The following is a 9,739-nucleotide window of genomic DNA, read 5'->3' as shown; positions in this document are numbered from 1 at the left end:
GAGTCCCCCTGGGGAAGTGGGAGGTTAGGGAGCAGTGTCTCTCCCTTCCTCCCTCATCATACCCCAGCCCCCCACCCTGGGAGTGCATCTGCCCTTCCTTGGGGGGTAGAGCATGACAGACCCCGAGAACAAAGCTGTGTGGATCTTGTGCAGCCGCGATGTTCCTCGAAGGGAAATTCTCAAGGCTGTGAACTGACAGCTGGAGACTAGAGCCAGGCTGAGTCTGGCCACACGTGTGTTTTGTTTGGCTTGCAAAGTGTTTTAAAAATTTTCAGCCAACAGTAAAAGGTCAGGTGACTTCATATAAAGATCTGTATTTCCGGCTTCTCCTGTAATGTCAGATGACCTGACCACACCAGGTCTGTGTTCCCACATGCCCTGAGAGGCCAGGCGGGAGCTGACGGCCCCTGCTCCCTTTAGCTGAGACATGGGCTTGGAGTTTGCCACAGACACCTGGGCACTGACCATCACTCACTGGCTGCAGAAAGTCCACCTTGGCTCACAGGAAAGGTGTACTCGGGCCCAATGGCTATGTCTGTCTCCTGTCCCTGCACATCAGTGGATTCCCAGAACACAGCATCCAGAGGGGTCCTGACCTTTCAAAGCCCACCCAGCAAGGCTCACATACAACTGCTGCAGGTCCCCAGAGAGCGCTCCGGCTCTGCTGGAAGCCTGCCGCCTTCCCTGTGGTGAGCACCTGACAGCTGGTGCACACACCACACCCCGTGGATGTTCCAGCCAGGACCCAGGCCTGCGTTTACACTGGTCCCAGGGAAGAGTGTTCCAGTCCTGGGGTGCAGGCAGCAGTGAGGAGCAAGAACTGAGTACAGGCAACATGGAGGCAACCACAGCCTGGGTATCAGCCCTCCAGCCTGGACTGGGCACAGCCAGCAGGGCAGCAGCAGGCTCCAGACGCAGCCTGGGCGTGGGTGGAAAAGCATTTCTCCTCTTGCCGGGCAGGTGGAGTCACCCCCGTCTGCCTGGAGTTCTACATTTAGAGCACGGGGAAGACACAGGGTGTGGCCAGGTCAAGCCCCTCTGTCATTTCCTGGCAGGGACATCACCATTCCTGGACTGCCTGGGTCCTGGGGTGGCCCTGTGTGGGTGAGTGAGCACACATCATGGGCAGGCCGTGACGCACCTGGGTGAGCAGGGGTGTGCCCAGCACAACGGGAGGGCCTCCCTGGGCCCCGCCTCCTCTGTGCCCGAGTTCTGGGGACCACCGTGGCCTCCTCCTACCCCAGGATTGGCAGGGGTGTCTCTGGGGGCTGAGGTGGAACTCCGAGCTGGTCAGGAAGTGGGAACTGACGCCCCGGGGAGGCCGCACAGGGTGGAGGGATGGGAGGTGGTCATCACCCCAGTCTGACCTCACAGGGCGTTCCTGTCGAGGGCTCCACCAAAGCCTGGAGCCTGGAGTCGGCCCAGGCTGGGGACCTGGAGGCGGGGGCTCAGCGAGGGGCACGTGGGGCCTTGCTGCCTCCTGGAAAGAGGGCTCGCAGCCCAGCTCGCTGGCTCTTCAGGTGTCGAGCAGAGCTGACTGGCAGTCCAGGGGTCACCAAGAGAAGTGCTGCCCGTGGTGGGGCTGGGACGGCTGACAACTGTCCCTTAATCCCTGAGGGCTGGCTGTTCATTCCCTGAGCAGGAGGCCTACACCTGAGAGCCACCGTGTCAACTTGGGATGGGCTGGCCAGAGGTGGAGGGACACAGAAGAGGGGAGAAGAGAGGCAGAGGGGACAGACAGAAAAGGAGACTGACTTGAATTGGGAACAAAAGACAGGGTGAGGGACAGGGAGACCACAGAGGGACAGTTCTCAGCCCTCCCAGGGACGCCACAGTGGGGGCAGGGAGCAGCGTGGGAGCACTAGCAGGTGTGGCTGAGGAAGACACCAACCACAGGGGGTCCCACAGTCTTAGCCCCAAACTTATCCCCTAGCCTGGGATCGGGAGGTGGCGACCTTGGTCCCAAGCTGTGCAGGGTAGCAGAAGTCAGAACACACTGTCTGAAAAGTGCCCATCACACCCAGCAGGGACCCAACACTCCACACCCTGTCATCTGCCCTTCCCTGGAGGGTAGGCAGCCAGCGGGCATCCTGTGCCAGCTGGAATCTGTCACCACACAACAGGGACCAGAGGACCAGCCCCAAGGGGCAGACTCTGACTTGAAGTCCAGATTCCGGTTCAAGCTCCTGCTCTGTCTTCTTCTAGCCTCAGCCTCACTTCCCTGAACCCCAGTTCTTGTTGAGAAGATGGGGATGCGATATTGATAGAGCCACCAGCTGCTGAACTCTCGGAAAGCAGAGGTAAGACGGGGCGGAGCCGCGGCAATACAAGAAGCACTCTAGGAGAAGAGCCCCGGAGCTGGCAGCCAAGGCCACCCTGCACTGACCCACTGGGGCCAGGACAGGTGTCAAGGCCAGCCAGAGTGACATCCCCAACCGTCTCCCCGGCACTGAGGAGGAGTCTGAGGCTCCCGCAGCCTCCAGTCAGACTCCTTGGACCTGTTCTGACAAGGAAGGACAGGGAGCTCAGGAATCCAGCGCCTGAGCCCAGCCCTGGCTGTGACCCACCCGGCCTCCCCGCTCAGACTCACCTCGGTGGCGGGTGCCAGCAGGGGTGTCGGCCAAGGCATGGGGGTTTGGACGGTGGCATGGCGGGCAACAGCCCACCGTCTGGCAGTCACCACTGAGATGCAAGCGAAGAACACAGAGCCTTTCCTCCCCCTGGGCAGGGCGGATCTGGCATGGGCCTGGCCTGCTTCCCGGGCCATGGCAGGGCAGGAGCCTGGGGGACAGAGGGCTCCCCAGGAGGCCCGCAGCCAGTATGCGTGTTGCCTGCCTGCCCCAGTGGAGTCAAGTGTTCAAGTGCCTAGGCCCAGTGTCACCCACATGGCTGTCATACCTGCTCCTGTGACGGGCAGGGCTAGGAATTCCGGCTTGTACCAGGCCAGGGGGCAGCCAAGGATGAGTGACTAGGGCTGTCCCACGCGGGTAGAGCAGCTCTGGCCCTAACATCTCCTCTTGGGCTCTCTCCTCTGCTGCCCAAGGCCCTGTGCCCACTGCTCTGCCTGTCCAGGGACTGTGGTGAGGACAGGGCTCGCCACCTGTGAGCCCTGCAGTGGCGGGCGCCGTGGGAGGAGGCAGGAGAGCCCCTTACTTCTCCTAGAAGTTGGCCCTGCCCACCAGATTGCAGGGCTCCCCTGTCCCTGGCAGCCAACTTGGGATTTCACTTTAACTTGGGGGACTGAGCTGGAGTTGCCAGCTGCTCAAGTCACTGGTAGTGACTAAAAATGGGGCATCACCACCATTGCCAGCACTTTGGAAAGGACGCTGGCAAACAGCTGGAGGCTGCGCTGTGGGGAGAAAGGTGGGCAGAGAAAGGGACACTGGGTCAGGGCCATCCTGCTCCCTCCTCTTGCCTTCTCCCCTGGCTGCAAACTAGGCGTCACAAGCCTCGGAGGAGTCCCACACACCTGCCGGACACAGAAATGGAGGCCTGGGAGCCAGGGCCCGCCCACGACCTCCCAGGGGTCCCAGGAAGGCAGGCTGAGAAGCCAGCATACTTCCTTACCCTCCTGAGACCCTGGCCAGGAGGTTGCCCAGATGCTGGGCGCGAGTGGAGGACACTGGGCTGCAGGTGCAGGGCCACGGAGGCAGGGGCTCTGGAGCCCTCCAGAAGGCACATCGGGGCCCAGGGCGTGGTGGGGATGGCTGGGACCCCGTGTCGTGTCCAACGCAGCTTGCCAGCACCCTGTTCCTCTGAGGGTTTCACATCCTCTTCCGGTGGCTTTGTGAGGTGCAGGGGCCTGGCTGAGCAAGCACTTGAGCCAGGGAGCAAGACCCAGTTCCTGTCCCTGCTAGGTGCTGCCTCCCTGGGGGACTTGCAGGTTTCCTGATCCGTGATGGTGGGGGTGGGGGGGGGACATGCAGGAGTTTCAAACTCAAATCTAAACTCCTCCTTCCCCTTCCCAGCAGAGGAGCTGGAGCTCTCTCGCCCCTGAGCTCTCGCCCTAGAGGGCTCCTGCATGCCTCCTTCCAGGAAGGAAGAACTTCCCCGGGTGGGGACTCTCAGGTATGGGTGGGCACTCAGGGGTAGGGGAGCTAGGCAGGGCAAGGAGGGGATCAGAGAAATGGAGCTTGGGGTCTCAGGCAGGCGGGCCCTGGAGCAGCCCCGCCCCACAAACACCCCCATCCGTTTCTGTCCCACCTGGAAGATCCAAATCCTCACCTGCCCAGGCCCGGCCACTTAGGCCAGCTCTGATCCCAGCCTCCACACAGGTCCCTGCCTGGAACCGGGCTGTTCCCTGTATTCTCAGCATTTGGCTGTTCCCAGCAGCTTTCTAGGACCCCTGTGACACTGTGACCCCAGTCCTGGCTGTCCCTGCCAGCCTGCCCCTCCCCGCCCTCTTCTTCACTGACAAGCGTCCTGCTCCTTCCAGGCTTGAGGCCATGTCTCCTGTGGTCAGCGTCACCGAGGTCTCTTGCCACACTGACCTTCAACCCTATGAAAGCAGCAGGCTGAAGAGCTGCGGCGGCTGGGTTTCAGGCCCCCCTCGCCAGACGAAGCAGGGAGGCCTCTGGGCCTGCTTTCTCATCTGGAAAACGGGCACAAGGGCACGGGTGATGTAGGGTGATGTAAGGAGGATCGTGGCCACGCCTGCGGAGGCTGTGCACGCGGTCTGGGCTCTGCAGCACGGAGGGGTCCTGTACAGTGGCCCACACTGGACAGACAGCAGACGTTGGTGGGTGCGGCCAGTGCACCAGGAGTGCCTCGGCCTGGCTCCCACTGGGGGGCTCTGCAGTGGGGCCCCCACTTGGGGGAACTCAGGGGTGTCTGCTGATGTAAAAGCAAACACAAGAGGGTGCTCGGCCCCGGAGAGGGGAGGCTAGGGGTGGCAGGCATGCAGGCGCTGGTCCCCAGGGGCTGAGCCCTGGCAGGCCTCACAGATCTGCACCCCACCACTCCCCCAGAGCTGGACTGTCCTTGCCCTCAGTCTCTCCCCCCATCATTAAAGGCTTGGACATGTGACAGTGGGCGTGGCTTGGCGAGGCTGGGCTGCAGTGGCAGGTTTACTAGGGAGCTTCTGGACGCAAGGCGGGAGGTTGGAGGGCCTTCCCTCTGCCTCAGTTTCTTTGTCGGTGAAGTGTGACTTCTGGGCCCAGTGCCACGGAAAGGGTGAGGGGGCTGGAAAGGAGTGTCGACCGCAGCCACGTGTTTGGGCTTAAGAGAGGCCTGCAGAGGAGGCACCCAGCTTCATGAGCAGAGGAGGGGCAGGGGACCAAGAGGGACCAGTCTGCTTTTGGGTGTGTGTTAGTGACACTGATGGCCAGGCATTTATTGAGCGCCACCAGGGACCAGGCCCCGCACAGGTCCACATCTCCAATACAGGCTCCCTGTCCTTCTCTAAGAGCCACGGGCTTCCCAAGTCCATGGCCCTGGGGTTCTCCCCTCAACCTCTGGCCTGGCTTGGGGCCGCCCCAGGCGATTCCTTCCCAGCAAGGCCAGGTGCCCTGGGGCGGCAGACACCGAGCTTGGGAAGGGCTGGGAAGGCCCAAGGGCCTGAGTCACAGAGCCAAAGAGGCAGGACCAGCTGCTGCTCAGAAACGCAGGAGCCACAGGATGGGTGGCGCCCATCAGGAGGGGAGGAGCCAGTGGCCGCCACCACCCCCCCCAGCGAGGGGGAGAGCAGGCCCTTTGTTCCCAGCCGGCCTGGTGCCACATGATGCACCACATCACTGTCACTGCCTGGAACGGAGACAAGCCGGCTGGGGGCTGGGGTCAGCCAGGGGAGCTCCGCCTGCACCCCCACCACTCAGGTCCCGAGCAGTGAAGACAGCACTGCCCAGCAGCACCTGGCCAGTGCTGCAGGTCGCCAAGGTGCTCTGCCCCCAGCCAGCTGGCCCCGGGATGATGCACTGGCCATGCCCACACAGGCCAGAACCCTGGAAACGCTGGCCCAGCCTTTCCTGGGGGCCAGCTACTGCATCGGGGCTCTGCTCCCCTTCCAGGTGGGGGCAGGCCTGGCCGGTGCGAGCCGTTGTTTGTAAACACTTGTGGCCGTCGTCGCTAGGAGCTGTGACTCAGAGGTGGAACAGTGACTCCTCCATGAGCTGTTTACTCAGCACAACATCCTGTCCAGGAAGCAGACAGCTCCTCTTCCTGCAGCCTGCTGACCTGACTTGGGTCCTGCAGGGGGTCAAACCCAGCTCCCTTCCCTGGTTTCTGGGAACTGGGTCCATCATGAAGTCACTCAACACACACTCCCGGCCAGGCTGGCTCTGCTATGGAGGGGCGTGCTGCACCCTGCAGGAGACACACCTAGCTCCGGGGCGGGTGCAGGGTGCATCCAGGCCTCTGAGGCGTTGACTGCTAGACTCCCAGGGACCAGGGCTCTGAACTCATGTGTACCTTGCTAACCCACTCACAGTTACAAGCTTTGGAGGCAGAGTAGCTCCTGATGCCCTTTGTTCCTCAGAGCCCTGCCTTTAGCACCCTTCAGCGAGAACAAAGCACTTCTCCGCACAGCCACCTGTGTAGAGTGATGCCATAGGCACTGAGGCCCAGAGAGAGCAAACAACTTGCCTGAGGTCACACAGCATATCAGTGCCAAGTTCAGACGTAAGCCCAGGCCTCTCTGGCCCCAGGCTGCTTATTTTCCTTTATTCTTTACTCTGCACTGAGTTAAAGATCACAGATGATTTGTAAGCTGGGCAATGTGGCACGTGACTGTAATCCCAGCCTCTTGGGAGGCTGAGGCAGGAGGATGTCAAGCTCAAGGCCAGAGTGGGAAACTTAGTGAGACCCTGTCTAAAAACCAAATAAAAAGGTCTGGAAGTGCAGTTCAGTGCTTTCCTAGTGTGTTTGAGGCCCTGGGTTCAATCCTCAGAACCACAAAAATAACACAACAAACAAAAACCCCACAGATTTGTGACCCACAAAACACAGGCAGAGGTGGGGCTGTGGATGCTGGGCTGGGGCAAGTGGTCTGTCCCACTTAGGCCCAGGCTCAGGACTCTGACTTCCTCGATCCCTGATCACTGCGGCCCGACCCTGGTGCCTAACTGGACCACAGCATTCCTGCTAGGCACTGCCAGAGGGAATGACATTCATCATCCAGGGTTGACGTGGGTTTGGCTGACAGGCCTGGGGCAGCAGCTCAGAGACAACAAAACTCACCCAGAGTTACACAGCAGAGCAGTGCTCTGATCTCACCTGGACTCGCAACTGGCATTTCCATCTGCCCTGCCTGTGACTTGACCTTCCTGGTGCCTTCTCTGGGCAGAGGGAGGACCTCAGGGTCCTGGTTTACAGGAAGGCCAATAGGGTGGGGACAGAGTCTCAGAGGGACTGGTGGAAGGCTGCATACCTCAATGGGGTGGCCCCTTCCCCTGCTCCAGGCCAAGGAGAACAGGGCCCCTGCAGAGGCTGCGGGAGCTGGGAAAGGCCACACGGGGCTGCGCTTGCCCTGGCAGCTGAGGGTGCCCTGCCCTGGGCAGAACCGCAACCCCTGGGCTGACTCACCCACCACAGGTCCCTGCCCGCCCGCCTGCTTGCCTGCCCGCTGCCCTCTAGGAGCCACTGGTCCCGGGGCTCACCCAGAAGCCAGGGCTCCGAGGATCCAGGCCAGCAGGATCCAGCAACACCAAGGGCGCGGGCAGCTCCCTACCCCACGCTGGGCCTGCCCCTCAGGAAGCCCTGAGAGTCCCAACGCCCAGCGGGAAGTATCCAGGAGCAGCTGTGGGCTGGGGGTTCAAGTCTAAACCCCAGCTGCTCATGTGCTTGTTGGGTGAGACTGTCACAGGCTGGGCGGTTACTGTCCCTGGCTGCACCTTGGTCTTAGCCCACAAAGGGGACTAAAATCTGCCTCAAACAGGCTGCAGAGTGAAAGGAATATCTGTTGGGAAGCGCCTAGGATGGGGCCTGCATGGGCCGCGTGTTCAGTATACGGGCCCTTTTTATTTCGAGGCCTGGGGATTGGACTCAGGGGCTTTCCTGAGCCACACAGCAGCCCTTTTTACTTTGAAACAGAGTCTTGCTAAGTTGTCCAGGCTGGCTTCAAATTTGGGGTCCTCCTGCCTCGGCCTCCCAAGTCTCTGGGATCACAGGTGTGCACCGTGAGGGACTGGGTTCTCACTTTTAATTCAGAACTGGACGAGACTGCTGCAAGCCGCGTCTGAAGTACTGTAGCAATGTCGGGTGGCCATCCGAGTCTCTAAGCACTGTCAACTTGTTTGTGTAGAGGACGGGCAACAGGATTCACAGCTGGCACCATCTAAATACAACAGAGCGCCCCGGGGCACAATGACCGTTCGCGTGCGTGGTTGTGGCACGAATTTACCGAGCACCTACTAGGTGTTGGGCACTGTTCCAGGGCTGGCGATATTTCAGGGAACAAAATCGATAAAAACCACCTCTGCCCCTGGGGGTGTAATATGTGAAACAGGCTTGAAAGTGAGGCGGCCACAGAACAGGGCAGGGGCACTGGCACAGGGAGGGGACTGCGTGACCTCCTCAGGGCTAGGTGAGCTGTGGGAACAGCAGGGTGGGGGCTCCAAGGAGGGCCCTGAAAACTAACTCATCTACTGTGGAGTCACTTGCTTCCTGCCTCGGGCACAGAGAGTGGCACGAAGCTCCCTGGGCAGCCACATGAGTGCTGTTCTCCCATCTATGCCCAAGCGCCCAGCATGAAGCCTAGCCTGGGGAGGGTCTGGCCACCGTGAGAGGCCAACGGTGAGTCGGCACAACCACACACCAGAGGGAGGACCACTGGTTCCCACCCTGGCTCCTTCCCTCTTTAAAATGGGCAGGTGGGGATTTGGGACGGAAGATCCTAGAGAGCAGGGACTCTTGCCCATGCACAGCTGCCTGGCCTGGTCCCCGGCACACAGCGGGCTCTGACCAAATGCCCACATCAACAAGTGGACTCCATGGTCCTGAGGGCTCCTGCAGCCTCAGAATGCCTGGACGCTAGAATATTCAGAATTCCTCCTGGGAGGTCACCAGGGGAGCCTGGAAGCTGAGCAAGGCTGCAGGGAGCTGAGCGGCCGCAGGGAAGGGTCCACGTGCCTGCCCAGCCATCCCCACGGACGGGCCTTCCAGAGCCAGGCTGAGAGCCAGAGGCAGGAGAGCCCGGCAGCGGGTGGGAGGAGGTGCAGCCAGGCCTTCTGGGAAGCAGGAGCCCTTTTTCTTAGAAGCTGGGCCTAGAGGTTCCTGGAAGCCAGCCTGCCCTGGATGTCAGCAGGGCAGGTGAGTGGTCAGGTCAGCCCTGGCTCAGTGCAGGGGATGCCCCCTTAGATTCCTGGCCAGGAGCAGCTCTTGGGGAGTGGGTCCCCGCCGTTGGCTTAGCCTGGAGAGGCAGAGGGTGCAGGGCTGAGCTCACGGTCAGGCACTTGTGTCCAGCAGGCCTGGTCACCCGGCGCCAGAAGAGTCAGGACAAATGGGCCCTTGTGGTGCAGGAGCTGCCTGCTGTGCCAGGGACACTGTGTGCCCAGGGTTGCTACCAGCCTGCTGCTCGGGCCTGGGAAGCAGGGCTACCCTCTCAGAAGGGGACCTCCTAAGCTGTACTGGCCTCTGGAGAGGGCTTGGGACTCAGCTGGCTGCTGGGAGGTGGGGCTGGTGCCCACTGCCCTCTTTCTCACAGTCCTTTTCCAGCAAGGACATCCCCCAGGCTGGGAGGTGGCGGTGCCTTGGGCTATGAAGCCGAGTGCTGCTTTCCTGCCCTCCTGCCACGGCTCTCCACGCC

At 61.3% G+C, this 9,739-nt stretch overlaps 1 protein-coding gene across 3 annotated transcripts in view; it reads right to left on the bottom strand.

Moving 5' to 3' along the window:
* Positions 1–9,739, bottom strand: part of Ralgds (ral guanine nucleotide dissociation stimulator) — a 43,145-nt gene that overhangs the window by 22,917 nt on the left and 10,489 nt on the right. Inside the window, exon 1 of one of the 3 annotated variants that reach the window (XM_048812808.1) lies at positions 2,591–2,823. The exons of 1 other annotated variant lie outside the window; for it this stretch is intronic. In XM_048812808.1, the coding sequence (XP_048668765.1) occupies positions 2,591–2,767 (177 nt within the window). In that variant the 5' untranslated portion in view covers positions 2,768–2,823. Of the gene's footprint in view, positions 1–2,590; positions 2,824–9,739 lie in introns of those variants that run through there. One more of the 3 variants, XM_015497390.2, reaches the window with a different exon arrangement.

This window comes from Marmota marmota, unplaced genomic scaffold (assembly GCF_001458135.2).
Source record: "Marmota marmota marmota unplaced genomic scaffold, marMar, whole genome shotgun sequence".
Taxonomy (NCBI): domain Eukaryota; kingdom Metazoa; phylum Chordata; class Mammalia; order Rodentia; family Sciuridae; genus Marmota; species Marmota marmota.
The sequence above is the reverse complement of the archived record's forward strand: the minus strand, read 5'-3'. Positions and strand labels throughout refer to the sequence as shown.